The sequence below is a fragment of the Geotrypetes seraphini genome, chromosome 10 (genome assembly GCF_902459505.1).
Source record: "Geotrypetes seraphini chromosome 10, aGeoSer1.1, whole genome shotgun sequence".
NCBI classification, from domain to species: domain Eukaryota; kingdom Metazoa; phylum Chordata; class Amphibia; order Gymnophiona; family Dermophiidae; genus Geotrypetes; species Geotrypetes seraphini.
Window position 1 is genome coordinate 97,997,333 of NC_047093.1, and position 20,033 is coordinate 98,017,365.

The following is a 20,033-nucleotide window of genomic DNA, read 5'->3' on the forward strand; positions in this document are numbered from 1 at the left end:
AGGGCTTGTTGCAGACCCCTGTGCCAGTCTCAGTACAGTCTATGCTGTTTGCCCATTTCTCTCTCTTGAATATGTACACTTCTTATGAAAAATTATTTCTTAGTAAATGTTTTATTTTGGGGAAGAAATGTATCTTATGTTGCTGGCTTTCTCCTGAACCACCTTCTTTTTGGTATTGGAGGAATCGCCTTCATGAACTGCTGGGTTGGGAGGCCCGTCTGGCCTGTTCTTCTCGACGCCGGAGCAGAGACTTTGTTCACACTTGGACTTCGTATTTGAACCTTTTGACTCCTGAGAGTCGTAGCCGTGTTTTGAATAGACTTCACCTCTGACTCTGTGCTTCTGAGTGTCTTTGCTGATTCCTGCCTACGAGTTTCTGTATCTGTGGGGGGATGGAGAAGGGAGGGTGGGGGGTGGGGGATTCTTTGCTGTGGGGTGGGGGTGAGGTGGGCCCGGGGAGGGCATAAGAGTCCAGTCCTCCGCGGTTGTTGATGAAAATGCATACCATGGTTGTTCTTACTGTTGTCTTTATTTTTGCTTAATAAAATAGATTTGAACATAAATAACGATGTAAAAATATTGGTGTGTTGGTTTGTTGAATTTTGAAGGTTAACAGTGCAATTTTATAGATTATTCTGTGTGAAATTGGTAGCCAATGTGCTTTTTGTAAAAGAGGAGTGACATGATTGTATTTTTTTGGAGTTAGTAATAATTTTTATTACTGTATTTTGTATAATTTGTAACCTTCTTATTTCTTTCTGAGTTATGCCATGGTATAATGTATTGCAGTAATCCAGTCTGGAAATAACCAAGGAATGAATTAGAACGTTAAGAGCTTTTGGTTCTAAGACTTTAGCTCCGTAGTTAAAAACTGTTTTTATAAACTACGTCTCATTAGATCCTTAGCCAATCTGATCATGGAAGGATAGTTCATGGTCCAATAATACTCCCAGTATTTTTGTCGTCCTCACTTTTTGTAGTAACATAGTAGATGACAGCAGATAAAGACCCGAACGGTCCATCCAGTCTGCCCAATCTGATTCCATTTAAATTTTTTAATTTTTTTTCTTAGCTATTTCTGGGCAAGAATCCAAAGCTCTACCCAGTACTGTGCTTGGGTTCCAACTGCCGAAATCTCCATTAAAACCTACGCCAGCCCATTTACACCCTCCCAGCCACTGAAGCCCTCCCCAACCCATCCCCCACCAAACGGCCATACATAGACACAGACCGTGCAAGTCTGCCCAGTACTGGCCTTAGTTCAATATTTAATATTATTTTCTGATTCTAGATACTCTGTGTTCATCCCACACTTCTTTCAACTCAGTCACAGTTTTACTCTCCACCACCTCTCTCGGTAGCACATTACAAGCATCCACCACCCTCTCCGTAAAGTAGAACTTCCTAACATTGCCTTTGAATCTACCACCTCTCAACCTCAAATTATGTCCTCTGGTTTTACCATTTTCCTTTCTCTGTAAAAGATTTTGTTCTACGTTAATACCCTTCAAGTATTTGAACGTCTGAATCATATCTCCCCTGTCCCTTCTTTCCTCTAGGGTATACATATTCAGGGCTTCCAGTCTCTCCTCATACGTCTTCTGGCGCAAGCCTCCTATCATTTTCGTCGCCCTCCTCAAGTTTTCTTATGTCCTTCGCCAGATACGGTCTCCAAAACTGAACACAATATTCCAAGTGGGGGCCTCACCAATGACCTGTACAGGGGCATCAACACCTTCTTCCTTCTACTGGCTACGCCTCTCTTTATACAGCCCAGCATCCTTCTGGCAGCAGCCACTGCCTTGTCACACTGTTTTTTCGCCTTTAGATCTTCGGACACTATCACCCCAAGGTCCCTCTCCCCGTCCGTGCATATCAGCTTCTCACCTCCCAACATATACGGTTCCTTCCGATTATTAATCCCCAAATGCATTACTCTGCATTTCTTTACATTGAATTTTAGTTGCCAGGCATTAGACCATTCTTCTAACTTTTGCAGATCCTTTTTCATATTTTCCACTCCTTCTTTGGTATCTATTCTGTTACAAATCTTGGTATCATCCGCAAAAAGGCACACTTTTCCTTCTAACCCTTCAGCAATGTCACTCACAAACATATTGAACAGGATCGGCCCCAGCACTGAACCCTGAGGGACTCCACTACTCACCTTTCCTTCCTCCGAGTGACTTCCATTAACCACCACCCTCTGGTGTCTGTCCGACAACCAGTTTCTGACCCAGTTCACCACTTTGGGTCCTAACTTCAGCCCTTCAAGTTTGTTCAACAGCCTCCTATGAGGAACTGTATCAAAGGCTTTGCTGAAATCCAAGTAAATTACATCTAGCATATGTCCTCGATCTAGCTCTCTGGTCACCCAATCAAAAAATTCAATCAGGTTCATTTGGCACGATTTACCTTTTGTAAAGCCATGTTGCCTCGGATCCTGTAACGTGTAACCCATTAGATTCAAGGAAGTACACTATCCTTTCTTTCAGCAACACTTCCATTATTTTTCCAACAACTGAAGTGAGGCTCACCGGCCTGTAGTTTCCCGCTTCATCCCTGTGACCACTTTTGTGAATAGGGACCACATCCGCTGTCCCCAGGAACCACTCCCGTCTCTAGAGATTTGTTGAACAAGTCTTTACTAGGACCCGCCAGAACCTCTCTGAGCTCCCTCATTATCCTGGGATGGATCCCGTCTGGTCCCAACGCTTTGTCCACCTTCAGTTTTTAAAGTTGCTCATAAACATTCTCCTCCGTGAATGGCGCAGAATCTACTCCATTTTCTCGCATTAATTTGCCACACAATCTCGGTCCTTCTCCAGGATTTTCTTCCTTGAACACAGAACAGAAGTATTTGTTTAGCACGTTTGCTTTTTCCTCATCACTCTCCACATATCAGTTCCCAGCATCTTTTAATTTAGCAATTCCATTTTCATCTTCCTCCTTTCACTAATATATCTGAAAAAATTTTTGTCTCCCTTTTTTACATTTTTAGCCATTTGTTCTTTTGCCTGCACTTTCGCCAGACATATCTCTCTCTTGGCTTCTTTCAATTTCACCCTGTAGTCCTTTCTGCACTCCTCTTCTTGGTTTTTTTTAAATATTTCACAAACGCCAACTCTTTCACCTTTATTTTCTCTGCCACTAGTTTAGAGAATCATATCATTTTCCTGTTTCTCTTGTTTTTATTAATTTTCTTCACATAAAGGTCCGTAGCCATTTTTATAGTTTCTTTCAGCTTAGACCACTGTTTTTCCACTTCTCTTATGTCCTCCCATCCTAACAGCTCTTTCTTCAAGTACTCTCCCATTTCATTAAAGTCCATACGTTTGAAATCTAGGACTTTAAGTATCGTGCGGCTGCTCTCCACTTTAGCCATTATATCAAACCAAACCGTTTGATGATTGCTACTTCTTGGTGAGCACCCACTTGAACATTAGAGATACTCTCTCCATTTGTGAGGACCAGATTCAATATCGCTTTTTCCCTTGTGGCTTCTGTCACCATTTGTCTGAGCAGAGCCTCTTGAAAGGCATCCACAATCTCCCTACTTCTTTCTGATTCCGCAGACGGGTTGAAATCTCCCAACAGCAGCACCTCCTCTTTCCTTCCAAACTTTTAGATATCCACAACGAGATTGCTGAAGGGTTGTCGGATAAGATTTGCCTCTTTGCAGATGATACCAAAATCTGCAATAAAGTAGACACGCTGGATGGTGTGAATAACATGAATAAAGAACTAGCGAAGCTGAAGAATGGTCTGAAATTTGGCAGCTAAAATTTAATGCTAAGAAATGCAAGGTCATGCATTTTTGGGCTGCAAAAACCTGAGGGAACAGTACAATTTAGAGCAGTGGTTCCCAAACCCTGTCTTGGGGGACCCCCAGCCAGTCGGGCTTTCAAGATATCCCTAATGAATATGCATGAGAGAGATTTGCATATAATGGAAGCGACAGGTATGCAAATCTCTCTCATGCATATTCATTAGGGATATCTTGAAAACCCGACTGGCTGGGGGTCCCCCAGGACAGGGTTTGGGAACCACTGATTTAGAGGGAGAGGAACTTATGTGCATGACCATAAGGTGGCCAAACAGGTTGAAAGGTGACGGTGAAAGCTAGAAGGTTGCTAGGTTGCACAGGGAGAGGTATGGCCAGTAGGGAAAAGGAGGTATTGATGCCTCTGTATAAGACTCTGGTGAGACCTCATTTAAAATATTATGTACAATTCTGGAGGCCGCACCTTCAAACTGATATAAAAAGGATGGAGTTGGTCCAGAGGAAGGCTACTAAAATTGTATGTGGTCATCATAAGGCATATGGGGACAGACTTAAAGATCTCAATCTGTATACTTTGGAGGAAAGGTGGGAGAGGAGAGATGTGATAGAGACGTTTAAATACCTACGTAATATAAATGCGCATGAGTCGAGTCTCTTTCATTTGAAAAGAAACTCTGCAATGAGAGGGCATAGGATGAAGTTAAGAGGAGACAGGCTCCAGAGTAATCTAAGGAAATACTTTTTTTACAGAAAGGGTGGTAGATGCATGGAACAGTCTCCCAGAAGAGGTGGTGGAGACAGAGACTGTGTCTGAATTCAAAAGGGCCTGGGATAGGCATGTGGAATCTCTCAGAGAGAGAAAAAGATAATGGTTACTGTGGATGGGCAGATTAGATGGGCCATTTGGCCTTTATCTGCCATCATGTTTCTATGTTTCTATAGTACAGCATCACCGATGGACCATTATAGTCCAGCACAACCTTCACTTTCAGGGAGGAAGCATTCTCAGTCTTCAGAGAGGACTGTGCGCAGGTCCGCTTGCCTGCAGACCTGACCGGTGAATTTCTGCCCTGTGCTTAAGCCTGCCAGAGGACTCAGAGGTAAAAGCCTGAGTGGACAAGTCTCCTTGACCCTTAGGGTGGAACAAATGCCTTTTCCTGGGTTGTGAAGCATCTGTGCCTTTATGGTACGTAGAGCTGCTGTCCTGGGGTTCCAGAAGGTGTTTCATTCCCATTGGCAGAACCATCTGCCTTTCTCCAACCCTAGAATTCTGTGGCGTGGCTAAGCCCAAAGCTCCCCTCCATCCTGTGCCACACGTCACATAAAAACATAACATAAGAATAGCTTTACTGGGTCAGACCAACGGTCCATCAAGCCCAGTAGCCCATTCTCACTGTGGTCAATCCAGGTCCTTAGTTCTTGGCCAAAACTCAGAGTAGCAACATTCAATGCTACTCATCCAGGTCAAGCAGTGGCTTTGCCCATGTCTAGATCAATAGCAGACTGTGGACTTTTCCTCCAGGAAATTGTCCAAACCTTTCTTAAAATCAGCAACGGTATCCGCACTTACCACAACCTCTGGCAATGCGTTCCAGAGCTTAACTATTCTCTGAGTGAAAAATATTTCCTCCTATTGATTTTAAAAGTATTTCCCTGCTGGCATTGTAGATTAGAAGTTGAGACGTTAGATCATTTAACTTATTTTTGTCCCTGTGTAAATGCTTTTTGGAAACTAATTTGGCCCCAAATTAATAAATTATTAGAGAACCATGTAGGTCTCTCATATGACACTATATTATTTGGTACAGCAATGAGAACTCAGAGCCCGATTTCTGCAAATAACAAGTTATTATTAATATTGACAGGGGTCGCCATGCAACAAATTACTCAAAATTGGAAAGATTATACTAAATTAAACTATACATTTTGGTGGAATTCAGTTTGTCACATATATAAGATGGAAAAGATGATAGCGTTACAACAAGGAAATATTAATAATTTTAAAAAAATATGGGGACCATTGACTATTTATTCTAATGATCAGATATCATAGCACATGGGTAGTATATATGTGGGGATGGGTTGGGGAATGTATATCATTTGAAATAGGATTGATAATAAAAAGGGGGGTATTTAATTTATCATATAAGAATATTTGATTGTAAATACAAGTGATATGTAGAAATTGTTTATATTATGTTTAATTCACTTGTTGTAAGATGCAAAAATGAATAAAGAATTATTAAAAAAAAAAGTATTTCCCTGTAACTTTGTAACTTTTGTCAGCGTAAAAAATCAATCCACTTGTACCCATTCTACTCCACTCAGGATTTCATAGACTTCAATCATATCTCCCCTTGGCCATCTCTTTTTCAAGCAGAAGAGCCCTAACCTTTTAATCTTTCTTCTTACGAGAGGAGTTCCATTCTCTGTAGCACAAGGGTGCTCTTCAGTCAACAATCCAGTGCAAAAGAGGTATAACATATGGGTATTATGGTCCAAGGATTCCATCCCTACCAATTTTGAGGCAAAATAAGGAGTTTCTAAAAGTTTAAAAACTTAGAAAAAAAATTGGCCAAGATGGCCATGGCGGCAGCATTTTGGCACAAAACAAACAGCTTAAAAATGCTTCAGGGCTGACCAAAAACAACAAAAAATAGGATTTTAGAGGGGGAGGGACAAAGCCCTAGCTGCAGAAACAATCAAAACAGTTTCTCAGACATCTTACCCCCTGATATTCCCACAGGCTGTCACAGTCTGTATTCACAGACCATGTACTGGGAAAAAGATGCTGCAGCCTGCTTCAGCTGCATGAAAGAGTAGTTGAATCTGGAGGGATTTCCTGCCTCAAGCCACCAATCAGCTGCCATGCCGAGATCTTCGGGATGCCAGTCAGACTTTAGTTGAACTAAGCCTCCACACCCCCACTGGGCCGCAACAACCCCAAAAGGAGGAGAAGGAGGTGAAACCACAGCTGGTACAGAGTGCCCTGAAGGACGCTATTGATGCCTAAGAGCCTACGTTCAAGCTCCTGAGTCAAGGAAGCGAGCAAATGCTGAGGGCCTGGAACCCTGAGCTCCACAAATCTTCAGCAGGCTAGCTGAATAGGTCTCTGAAGGATTCATCTGCCAGCTGCAGACTAAAGTCTGCTTCTCTTCAAGTAGGCACAGAAGTTGGTAAAGCCACATAAAAACTGTAAACAACCGAAAAACACCACAAAATAATAAAGAAATAAAGGGAGTAGATCAGCATGACACCTTCATGCTCATTTGCAGAAGAAAGAACTGAAGCACAGAGATTGGGGGAAAAGGAGGAGGAGCTGAAAAGCTGTGATTAACATCTTCTGCAGAATGCTCACGAGAAGGCATGGACAACCCTATAGTTCAGCATACCATCCCCATTGCACTGGAAATTTACATTAAAACTAACTAACGCTAATAATTGCTTGGTAAAGGCTCATTCAATTAAGATGTGCACACAAATTGAGCATGCACCAAAATTTGTGTTTGCAACTCAAAGCACTGTTTATATAATTTGGGGATTTGGGTCTTCTATGTGCATTGCTTCTGTTGTGTTTCTGGAGAGTACTGAGGATTATGTTGCGGTTTGCAGAGTATTTGTTGGGAGTCAGGGCAGTTTGCAGGATAGTTAAATGATAGTTTTCTGGCTGTAGCAGTTGCAGGGGTTATTTTTTGGGATGGCACTTTGTGAGATGATAGAGTTTTTGGAGTGGGGCATTTTCAGGGTGGTGTGTAACTGTGGAGCTAAGGCAGTTGTGCAGGGTAGTTTGAGGGGTGGGAGCAATTAGGATGGTGGGAAAGTTCTGAATGCATATTTTAGGGGAGGAGTTTGCAGGATGCTAGGGCAGTTGAATGAAGGTAATTTGGAGAGGGGAGGCAGTTGTGGTGCAATGAAGCCGTTGCAGGAGCTTACTTTTTTGAGAGGGGAATTTTATGGAGATGGTAGGGCAAGGGACTTTTTGGGGGATGTTACAGTCCATGGGGTGGTGGAGAAGTTGTGGGGGGCATTTTTTTGGACATGTGGTTAGTTAGTGAGGTGGTGGAGCAGTTGGGAGGGAAGATTTTGAGTGGGGGCAGTCTCCTTTTTAAAAAAATTATTTCTACTTATCTTTAAAATGGTTTCAGTCTTATTATTTATTTAGAAAAATTCTTAAAACTTATCTGTTTGATAAATATGTGACTTAATTGCCATTTTGTATTTTCTGAGAAATTTTGATATGCTTATGTAAGTACGGTAATTCTGTGCAGTTCTTTCCTGTTGTAAACTGCCTTGAATTAATGGTTTGGTGGTATATAAGAATAAATTATTATTATTGTTAACATGGCAACTATAATACTTTATCTAAGTTTTTTTCATTTTGAATTAAAAATAACATGAAACATTTGAAATATCATTTCAAATGACATTTAAAATGAACACACATCTCTAGTATCTAACAGAAATTAGAGAGGAGATAGAGGGGAAGGAAGTACCCCACATCTCCCCAGTCAGACCAAAAAAAGTAACTAAATTTTCATGGTTTTGACTATTTCATTTACATAGTTTATTCATTTTCCTTGCTCCACAGATTCCCTTCCAATAAGGCTGCAGGCCTGGACTGATCTCCACAAGGACCTGTCTCAGACTGCTGCAACTGAAAGACAAGAAGAGCTTAAAGGGGAAACATATCCCAAGAAGCAAGTACAGCAGTGAAGGGAGGTGCCACTTGGAAATTAAAAGAACAGAGAGTTTAGAGAGCAAGAGTGAAGAGGTGACTTAAGAGACCTGTTGATATTCAAAAGAAGCTATGTGTTCACTGATGACTGGTGAATGTAAAATCTTCAATATCTGTATATTTTTTTAGAACTTAGTATGCAGCTAAATATCTGACTGAACAGGCTAATACTATGCATCTAAGATGGGGTCAAGTTTGGGGCACAGCAAAAACTTATCCAAAAGCAGTGATAACTTATACTAATTATTTTCCAAGGAAGGGCCATATTGGTAAAATAGTTTAATCATTTAATGCACTTAATATACCATCCTTCAAACAAATGTTAGAGTACTATACAATTCACAAATTATACAAAGAAAAATCATTAAAAATTCTAGCGGAAACCTTAAAACCTAACTCAAAATCCATTGATGAGGCTGCCAAGGACTGGCACACCAAAGTAAGAGTCCTTTACAAGAGCTTAGCACCAGTCAAAGAAATCAAATACTATCCCTGTAAACTCTCCTCCCCTTGGTTCACTGACAATTTAAGAACCAAGAAAAGAGAACTAAGGCAAGCGGAAAGGAAATGGTACAAATCCAGGCTTAACAGTGACAAATCAATCTGGACGAAACTACACAAAGAATACAAACAAGCCACCCTAGATGCAAAAAAGGTATACTACTCCCACCAGCTACTAAAGACCCCCCAATAGATCAAAAAACATTTTTAAATTTGCAAAAAAGATATTCTCAGGACCACAAGGAGACAACCAAAGCCAATACACTGAACTCGACAGCAAAAGGCTCTACGACTTCTTCACCAACAAACTATACAAAATATGATCTCAACTCAACTTTATGACTATTTAGGAAGGAAGTGAGCCAGTGTAGTGCTACATCTTGGATGCCAATTTCAGAGAGTCATGCAATGAGGAGTCCTTCTGGTGCTCCTGGATCTCAGCGCAGCTTTTGACACCATTGACCATGATCTCCTCATTGCACGACTCTCTGAAATTGTCATCCAAGATGTAACACTACACTGGCTCACTTCCTTCCTAAATAATAGATCACAAAGCGTACTACTTGACAATGCCCTATCAAAACCAAAACCAATCAAATATGGTATTCTTCAAGGAGTCCTACTATCTCCTCTCTTATTTAATCTCTACATTAGGCCTGTCCTAGATGTAGCCCACAAATTCCAAATCCAGATTCACTTCTTTACTGAAGACATCCAATTATATCTCCCATTGGGGGGAAAAAACTGCTACTCCCAGATCTAAAACTTCTTAGCTGCCTCTCAGAAATCAAAAATTGAATCCATCAACGAACTACAATGAAATGCCTCTAAAACAGAACTCCTTTGGATCTGCAAAGAGCACTGCACTTATGCCTGTTCTTCTCTTCTCTGGGAATCAACCACCATAACTGTGAAAGACCAAGCACACAGTCTAAGGAAACTCCTCAACTCAAACCTATCTCTCTCCAACCATATTTCTCAAGTGGTCTCTTTCTCATCCAGAAAAAAAGGAACTACTTCTCAGAATCTGACTATATCCAACTCCTCTATGCCTTTGTTCTCTTCCACATGGACTACTGCAGTACACTATTCATCAGACTGACAGCAAAGAATATACAATGTTTTCAGCATGTACAAAATGCAGCAATCAGACTCCTAAAGAACGTGCGTGCTCAGGTCCCCATCTTCCAGGTTTCATCATCAGCCCATTGGCTACCCATAGCCAAATGCTGCATCTTCAAGGACTTGATGCTTGCGTACAAATCCTTGCACAAACATGTTGCTGGGCTACATGTCAACAAAGCTTCCTCCATACATTACAAACAGGCCACTCAGCTCCCAGTAAGAAACACATCTCCAAATATCCCCAGTTGTGCCCTTCAACTTCAAAAATGCCAGAAGATGATCCTACTCCCATTTCATACCAAGCTACTGGAATCAACTGCCTCCACAGATCATATCCCTTGAAGAGCTTCTGAACTTTAGGAAAGCAATAGAATCTCACCTCTTCACCTAATCCCCCCACCCAAGAAATGTACACCTAATGTATATTGAATTAGATCCTCTATACTGTATATTTCAAGTTATGATGAAAAAAACTGTTCTATAATTACAGCAAATTGTAACTCATTGTCTGTATACTATGTATGTTAACCTGTAACTCGTTTTGAGCTCGTTGGGGAGAAAAAGATAGAAAACTAATTAATTAAATAAATAAATAGTGCAACAGACACTCTGTTCCTGAATGTGTGGGTAGACAATCCCTTCTTACGGGAATTCTTGTAAGGAGCATTAGCATTCTTTTGCTCTACCTCAAATCCTTTTGGGCTTTCCTCCAATTCCTCAGTTGTCTCTACAAGCAAGATGGTAGGAGCTGGGCTTTTCTGCTCATGTTTATTTTTCAATTATATTCATTTTTTTGGTTTGCAAGGCTTTTCATTACTGCATAGGATCTCATTCTTGGGACAACTCTGGCTGTGGGAGAGCACAGACTCTGAGATCGAAGGTCTGATTTCAAGGGGCAGATTGCTTTGCAGCGCACTCAATTGGACAGCGTGCACTACCAGTTTGGGGGCTCAGGGACTGCATGGTTCGCCCCAGATTCATCTGCAGTGGGCTTGAGTGCAGGCTGAGTGTCTCTATGGCGGTTTTTTCAGGATTGGGGTCAACTGCTTTCCTTTCTGTGTGCACGTGATCCAGTGAGGGTTGAGGTCTCTAGCCAGTTCGTTGGTCTCAAGAGGCAGTCAGAAGACACAAGCAGTCTGGATTACAGGCTTGTTGAGGCAGAGGTTCTCCCAGTCTGTGTCCTGTATATGGCCATTCAGTTGGGCTGGGATAGTTTAGATGAGCTGGAGTGAGCTTTGACAGAGACTCCAGTAGATGTACAGTACCAGGCAGAGCTCTGGGTTTCTGGCCCAGAAATATCTACGAAAAGAACAATTTAAATTAAATCATTAAATTATAGAGAGTATGTTTGGGCAGACTGGATGGACCATACGGGTTTTTAATCTGCCGTCATTTACTATGTTACTGTTTGCAGCTTCCACACTTGCATTTCCCAGCACACAACATGGCACAGTAACAGGCTGACAGCCTGGCAAACAAAATTGGGAGGGGGGGCGGCGTCTTCACAATCTATTTTTTTGGGTTCTGAGGTTAGAGATAAGTTCTCCCACCTCTAAAATCATCGTTTTCTAGCCTGGTAGTTAGAACACCCGTCTTTCACCATCTCTTTATGGGTGACTTTGGCACATTTATGGCTGGGGGGGCACATTGCGAGGGGCATCCAGTTCAAGGATGCTGGTCCCCCTCTCAGAGAAAGTGGTCAATCAACTGCTTGGAACTTCGAGCCATCTATCTGGCACTTCAGAAGTTCGGGAGCTTTCTCAGACAGCACAATGGCAGTAGCCTATGTCAATTGCCAAGGGGGCACCAAAAGCGCTGCTTTACACTTAGAATCCCAGATGCTGTTTTGATGGGCAGAGGCCCATCTGGTGCTTTCAGCAGCGCATGTGGTAAGAGTGGACAATGTGCAAGCAAATTTCCTTTGATAGAAAAACCTGGGAGTGGTCACTGTCTCAAGAAGCTTTCACCTGCATTGTGAATTGGTGGGGACACCCGACATTTGATCTGATGGCATCAGCAGCCACTAAGATGGTGGTTCAGTTTTCAGTCGAAGACATGGGCTAGGAAGTGAAGGCCTGGATGCCCTGGTACAATGGTCTCAAATTTGTGGCCCATGGGACGCATGCGGCCCCCCAGGTGCTATTTTGCGGCCCGCAGTCTTGTTCGTGATCTTGCACTTTGGGCAGGAAGAGAGGCTCCGGTGCCAGCTGACTTGCAACTTTCTGCTGCCGTCATGTATGTCAGGACTCCAGCCTTCGCATATCTTCCAGATAGGTGAAGGCAGTAGGAAGTTGCAAGTCAGCTGACGCCACCATGATCTTGCACACTGGGCAGGAAGAGAGGCTCTGGTGCTTGCATCAGCTGACTTGCAACTTCCTGCTGCTGTCGCATATGCTGGAACTCCTGGCAGATACGCGAAGGCAGGAGTCCCGGCAAATACAAGGGCACTAAGGACATGGGAAGGAGGCACTGGGGGCACTAAGGACATGGAAATGAGGCACTGGGGGAAGGAGGCACTGGGGACACTAAGGACACTAAGAACATGGGACAGAGGCACTGGGGGCACTAAGGACACAGGACGGAGGCACTGGGGGCACTAAGGACACGGGCAGGAGGAACTGGGGGCACTATGGACACAGGATGGAGGCACTGGGGACACTAAGGACATGGGAAGGAAGGAGGGAAGGAATAGAAAGGGACAATTGTTGGGCCTGAGTGCAGAAAGAAAGAAATGAAACAAAGGATACACAGTCAGAAGGAATCGCAACCAGAGACTCATGAAATCACCAGACAGCAAAGGTAGGAAAAATGATTTTATTTTCAATTTAGTGATCAAAATGTGTCAGTTTTGAAAATTTATATCTGCTGCCCATATTTTGCACTATATTTGTCTATTTTTCTAGTTACTGAGGTGACATTGCATATTTTAAAGTCATTTGTCTTGACATCTTTGAAAACCCCATAAATATAAATGATAATTAACATTTTCTCTGCTTATAGTGTGGATTGTAGTTTTTTTTTAATTTTATGGCTACTATTATGAATTACTAAGCTATTATGTGTACATGAAAAATGAATGGAAGAAATTGGGGCGGAGTTGGGGTGGGGCTAGGGCAGGATTGGGACGGGGCTAGGGCGGGATTGGGGGCGGGACTGACAATCACTTTTTGATGAAAAAAATAAATGGTCACGTTAATCTTGGCTCAAAATGGTGAATAGAAGTTTGTCAGATGTCTTCAGTTTCCAACTAAGTTTTCCTTCCCATCCTCCATACAAGCCCTTGGACCATTTTGAGATATGTGGCTTTTGTGATGGGGGAGGCTTTTTTAGGTCTAAGATATAATTGTCAGCAGCCTATTATTGCACTATATGTGACTGCTGTTATAAAGTTTTGTGTTTGAACTTGAGGCTTTTTTCTCCCCGTTTTTTTTTGTAAATCGACAGGCTCTCCCTCTATTAGCTCAGTAATATTTTTTTTGTTTTTGTTATGCTAATGCATAAAACTGTCCCATGTGGAGACATTTCGCCTGCCCTGCCCAGTCAGCATCTCCCCTTCCCTCCCATTCAGCACCGCCTCTTCCTGTTTTCATTCAGCACTTCCCATCTTCTCTCTCCATCCTGCGCCCGCAGTCTGACATCACTTCCTTTCTCCTCCCAGCTTGCATACGTCCCAGCCGCCGGAAACAGGAAGTGGCGCCAGAGGTAAATCTGTAGATCTACCGTTGGCTATGTGTTTAAATAATTGCTGCTACCGGCTACCTGTAGAGATGAAAACAAGTTTTAAAAGTAGATGAAAGGCGGGTTCGAAAGGGCGAGATGCTAGATTGAGGAAGGATAAGCGAGAGAGAGAAGAGGGAATAGATTCTGTCTGGACCATGATGAGGTTGGGGCGTTGCTGAAAGAAAAGAGAGCAGGCAGAATGCTGGAATGGGGTGATTTGCAGTTGAGAGCAACATGCTGGACTACTGGGAGGGGGGGGGGTGAGAAGAGAGTTTATTATTATTAGGTGTTTTATATACCGCCTATCAAGGGAGAGAGGATGAGAATGAGCAACTGGGCTTGATGGACCATTGGTCTGACCCAGTAAGGCTATTCTTATGTTCTTATAAGATGCTGGATCTCTGGGAGATGGGAGCTGTCAGACTTATCTAGAGTCGGTGCAAAAGTAATGGGTGGTGGGCACCCTAGGCTCTTCAGTTAATTTTGAGCGCACATCCTATAAACATTCAAACATCCTATAAACATTCAGGTTAAATTATTTGTGGCTGTTGTTTTGCTTTGACTGCTCTAGGTGACCACTTTGTCTTTCCTAATGGTTGGGCTGGCCCTGCTGTTGCTCTCTATGCCAGGGACCCCCAACCTGTTGCACTGTGACTAGAGCAATAATGTTAATTCTAGTACAATAGGTGTGTTATTCTGGACAAATGGGTAGTGAATTAAAACCTGCAGGCTTTGCAGAAGGTATCACTATCTTAAACTCCTCCTTCTGTGGATTGTGCTGCCCTTCCCCTTCAGTTTTTCCCTTCTGTATGCTTGCAGCAAGGTTTGTGTCTGATCTGCTCTGTTTAAAACGTTTTTTTAAATTTTTTTTTGGTCTTTTTTTTTTTTTCCTTCATGTTCAGGAGGCTTTCTGTGCTCCAGATTTCTCAGTAATTCTGGGGTAAGTTTGCCTGGGAGAAGAAACAGACTTGGGGTACACAGCTGGCTGGCCAATTCCTCTATGGTACATGTTAGCCAGCCTGCTTAATATTTTAGGAGCTTGGGGACCTTAATGCTAACTTATCCCCTGATTTTTCAGGAGCTTAAGTGCAGGCTGATTTGGCATGTGCAGTGATCACTAATTGGGGATTTTCAGAGTGCTGGCTGCTTGTCGCCTCCCTCCTTCGTATGCAGGGTTTGGTGGGGGTGGTGGTCCAGCTGGTCTTGCTCCGACTGGCAACCTGAAGATTCATCATTTGGGAGCTGAGCAGTATCCTTCTCCAGGTCCACATGAGCTGAAGCAGACTGAGGCACCTTTACAGCACAGCAAGGCACAGTCTATGGGAAATTCAAAAGGGGGGGCGGGTCTGAAAACTGCTTTTATAGATGTTTCCAAAGTTGCCCTTAGCTCCCCAGCCCCCCTCCCTCTTTGTAGCATTTCTGGAGTTTTAGTTTGGCCATTTTCAGCTGTTTCTTGGCTCCAAAACATTGCTGCCGTGGCCATCTTGGATTTTTAAATTTTATTTTAAAGTCCTCTGTCTGCTTCAAAATCTATTGTTTGACCTTAAAATTTATGGTAATGGACTTCTAAGCCCCTTTTATACCCATATCATGTCAGATTTGTGCTGGATGGTTGGCTGAGGAATGTCCGTGCATCACATGTCATGGAAAACATGGGGGGGGGGATCTTTGGGTTTAGCCCCCTCAGGTCTCTAGGGCCAGAGAACTGCCAGGGGTCACGGCTGTGTGTGGGGAAAAATCTCTTGGAACCCTGGAGCTGCGGCATCATTGACTCCCTGTCTGTTTCTGAATACAGTTTAAACTCCCCTTGCTGACCTACAACTGCATTCACTCTGAAGTCCCCCAATATCTCTCCTCACTCATCTCCCCATATGCTCCCCCCCTGTGATCTCTGTTCTTCGGGTAAGCCCTTCTTATCTGTACCCTTCTCTTCTACTGCCAACTCCAGAGTCCGTCCCTTCTTTCTTGTGGCACCATATGCCTGGAACAGGTTGCCTGAATCAATACGTCGTGCTCCGTCCCTGGCAGTGTTCAAATCCAAGCTAAAGGCCCACTTTTTTGAAACTACTTTCAACTCAACTCCCCCTCACTGCTGTTGGATACCTATACCCACTATAACCTCCTCAACCCTGAAATGTCCTGTCTAAATTAGATTGTAAGCTCTTCTGAGCAGGGACTGTCTTTTAGTGCTGTGTATGTCTTTCAGCGCTATAGAAATAATAATTAGTAATAGTAGTAGTAGTAAGAAAGCTTATCTAAGCTGCCAAGATTCTCTTGTCTGTCGAGACTCCCCAGAAGTCATGCAAGGGGATATCTCTTGCTGAGTGTGTTCTCCCTCCCCCCCACCCCCGGAACAGGGTACTAGGCCATTCCAGGTCAAGTGGTCTAGGCCTCCCCACTTGACCATCTCAGAGGTTGATAACATTTTTACTAGAAGTACATTCTATGAATATGTGCAAAGTTTTAGAGCAGTATCTCAACTTCTTCCAAAGTTAGGGGCTTCGTTATTGGAGTCACTTATTTCATTCCATGTAAGATAGTGAAAAAACATTAACTTTTGGTTAAATTAGAACCTTACAACGAGACGAAGGAGAACTCAGACCCCATTTACCTACCCCCCATTCAAAGGTACTCAGCGCAAGAAGATGCTTGACAACCTACTAGCGACGCAAGCAGCGAAACTTGACTACTCCATCTCCAACTTGCTGACAACAACGAGCGACTTCAAATCATTTTGAAAAGAAATCAAAACCCTGCTATTCAAAAAATTTATCCAGATATCTTAACTCTTCCCATTGTCCATCCCCTCCCTTGTAAAATACCCCCTCAAAGTCTCTTCCACTTTTACAATATTTCTCTTCAAAGTCTCAGTCATGTAAACAGCTCCCTAAATTGTAATTTTCCTGGAAATGTCCAGTTATCTTCTTTTGTAATCCGCCTAGAACTGCAAGGTACGGGCGGAATAGAAGTCACTAATGTAATGTAATGTTATGGAAAGAATAGTTGCTCGACTAAGCTAAAAGTCATATTTCTAGTACAACATTTTGTGCTGAATCCAAATACACCACTCAGATCATTGGTGCATGCTTTGGTTTATCACTGGGGAACCAAAAAGTTGATGAAAAAGTTGTTGTGGAATGCACAGGCAAATGTTTGACACGACATACTGTAGCTCTTGAACAGAAAGCAGAATAGGGCTCAGATTTTAGGAATTGGAAGAGATTACGGCTACTTATTGCCCCATAAACATTTAGATATATTGCACTTTTTTACGAGAGAAATCTTTATTAAGATGATTGAAAAACATTTTATGCAAATTTGTATCAATATTTAATTTTGGGGGTCTGGTTAGATTCAACATTGAGTATGAAAGATCAGATACTGGCAGTGATAAATCCATATTTTATCACATGTGTTTATTGAGTACCGATGTGTTTATTGATACCAATGCTATCGAGATACAATTTCCGGTTGGTTGTACAGACCACAATTATTTCAAAGTTGGATTACTGTAATGTGCTTTTTTGGGGAATAGCGTTTTCAAAGTGCAAAGCTTTACAGATAATTCAAAATATTATGGCACGCCTGATATGTGGTGGAAAGCTTAATTCTTTGTCATCAACAGCAGATGAATCCAGAAACTAGTGGGATTATGTCCATCAACCAGCAGGGGGAAATAGATAGCACTGAATTGACCTCAGGTATATCTTGGATGCACATCCTCCTGGCCAATCAGTATACTCTATCTTCAGCAGGTTGAGGATGGATTTCTTACAGCTCCTGGATTCTGCAGTGGATTTCAGCCCGGTATGGCTGCAGCACTAGTTTCCTAGATCTGAAAAATGGCTGCTATCGTTCTGGTTTCAGCTCCTGAGGACGGAAGAGTATTTGCTCCTGTTGCTGCAGCTTCAGTAGAGCCTGGGGGTGTTGGCCATACTGAGCCAACTTTAGGGGCAACACCTGGGCCTACCCAGGTTCCTTCCCCACCCTCCCAGCCAGTGGAAAGAAGAAGCTGATGTGGTCGGAGGGTCCTTTCCCATAAGAAAAAAAGCATGACCACGGGTGCCGGCACAGTTCCCTGTGCGCTGCAGCATTAACACCTCACCCTTTGCCTTCTGATAGTGCAGGAGTATGTGAGTACTTGGTTTAGGCCTCAGTTGTGAAATGTTTCTGTGCATATTCCTGGGGCTTTTGGCCTCAGTTGAGAAATGCTCCTGCGCGTGTTCCTGGGGCTTAGGCCTCAGTTGAGTTTTAGTCCTGGGGCTTCAGACTCGGATGTGAAATCTTCCAGTGGCCTCAGATGTAGAAATTTTGATGGCTTAGGCCTCAGTTAAAAGAAATTCTGGTGGCTTAAGCCTAGGATGAGACATGGCCCTATGGCATAGGCCTCAGTGGAGGTTGATTTCTGAGGTAAGATCTTCCTGTAGCTTTAGGCCTCAGAGGTAAGATCTTCCTGAGGCTTTAGGCCTCAGTGGTGAGATCTGGGGGCTTGGGGCTTCAGAGGTAGGATATTCCTGTGGCTTCGGCTTCAGTGGTGAAATATTCCTGTGGCTTAGGCCTCAGAGGTGAGTTCTTCCGGTGGCCTAGGCCTCAGAGATGAAGTATGTCTGTGGCTTAGGCCTCTGAGGTAAAGTATGCCTGTGGCTGAGGCCACTGATGAGTAATATTCCTGTGCCTTAGACCTCGGAGGTGAGATCTTCCTTTGCCTTAGGCCTCGGAGGTGAGATCTTCCTGTGCCTTAGGCCTCGGAGGTGAGATCTTCCTGTGCCTTAGGCCTCGGAGGTGAGATCTTCCTGTGCCTTAGGCCTCGGAGGTGAGTTCTTCCTGTGCCTTAGACCGCAGATGGGTGAGTTTCATGTGGCTCAGGCCTCAGTGATGAAAATTTCCTGGGGTTTAGGCCTCAGATGGGAAATGCTCCTGTGAATTGGTCCTCAGCTCAGCAATTTTCCTGGGGCTCAGGCCTCAGTTGAGTGATATTCCAGTGGCTCAGGCCTCAGTGGCCGGAGGATTCCTGGGGCACAGGCCTCAGATGAGAGAGGATCCTGTGACATGGACCTCAGTTGAGAAATTCTCCACTGGCTCAGGCTTCGATTGAAGAATATTCTAGTAGCCCAGGCCGCAGTGGAAGGCTGATTGCTGTGGCCCAGGCCTTGGTGGAGAAAGATTCCTGAGGAGTATTTTTACTCCTTTCCCGCGTGGGGAAGCAGAAGCTGCTTCAGCTGTAGTAGCAGACGCCCATGGGCTTGCAGCCAGGTCGGGCAGCGGTGGGCGGTAGGAGGCCCTAAGGGTGGTTGCTCAAGGCCCTTCCCTCCCGCCGCGGATCAGGGGTCACTGCATTTGCAGCTGACGTCGCTGCCGCTGTCCGTATTTCTACTCTCGGAGGAGAGATGACGCTTCCAGCAGTACTGACTTTACCACCGCTAACCAACCGACCCTAATTGCTGCCACACGGGCAGTGGATTTGCCTTGGCTGGGGAGCCATTTCACTTGCGGCCTGTTGTACGTTGTTTGGTCCAAGCTGGATGGCAGTTAAACTATGGCTAGGCTGATTACGGGCTAGTTGCGGGCTAGTTCGCTGTTGCTCTGAGTTTCTTTTCACTCCTGAGTTCATTCATGTGGAGGAATGGACTGGCGGTTGAATAAGCTACCTCAGTGTCTGAGGCTGTTACTGTTTCTCCTTGGGATGCTGGGACAGGCACTTGTCAATTCGTTGGCCGGGTACAGAGTAGTGTCTGGTTGCAAGGGGATGCCTTGCCTCTCCTCTAAAGAGCGTGAATAATTTAAGATATAGAATTTAGTGTTGGGGTACCCTCAGTGTGACAGAGCAGTGAGGGGAAAAATTATCCAGTGCTTTACAACATGAGACAGAGACCAACAAGTCCCTGCCCCCACACCATCCTAGGGTACCTCCTTGTGTACAATAATTCAAAATTAATAGTGAAAAAATAAATCACCAGACCAGTGAACACAGATGAGGTCAATAAAAGAGCCACTCAGAGAACCTCCCCCAAACAACTCCCAAAATCAAAAAGCCGACTTAACTGAAGATGTTCTTAAACAGTTGTCACAGAAGCAGCTGCCCATAATGAGGGACCGCTGGATACCAGGTCCAACCAAGCCTGGTTTCGGGAAACCAAAATCCCCTTCTTCAGGAACCCATAGTTGAAG

At 43.6% G+C, this 20,033-nt stretch overlaps 2 protein-coding genes across 7 annotated transcripts in view; both read left to right on the forward strand.

The window, feature by feature from the left end:
* LOC117368544 overlaps nucleotides 1-9,257 on the forward strand; it is a 153,802-nt gene extending 144,545 nt beyond the window's left edge. Inside the window, exon 13 of the mRNA XM_033962279.1 lies at nucleotides 8,373-9,257. Within this exon, the coding sequence (XP_033818170.1) occupies nucleotides 8,373-8,497 (125 nt within the window). The 3' untranslated portion in view covers nucleotides 8,498-9,257. The remainder of the gene's footprint in view (nucleotides 1-8,372) is intronic.
* The window catches only part of TRUB2 (TruB pseudouridine synthase family member 2), a 78,570-nt gene continuing 66,979 nt past the window's right edge, over nucleotides 8,443-20,033 (forward strand). The window contains exons 1-2 of one of the 6 annotated variants that reach the window (XM_033961122.1): nucleotides 13,885-13,931; nucleotides 14,768-14,805. In XM_033961122.1, coding sequence (XP_033817013.1) covers nucleotides 13,913-13,931; nucleotides 14,768-14,805 — 57 coding nt within the window. In that variant the 5' untranslated portion in view covers nucleotides 13,885-13,912. Of the gene's footprint in view, nucleotides 8,556-13,628; nucleotides 13,848-13,884; nucleotides 14,029-14,049; nucleotides 14,078-14,767; nucleotides 14,806-20,033 lie in introns of those variants that run through there. The other 5 variants (XM_033961123.1, XM_033961125.1, XM_033961121.1 and 2 more) reach the window with 5 other exon arrangements.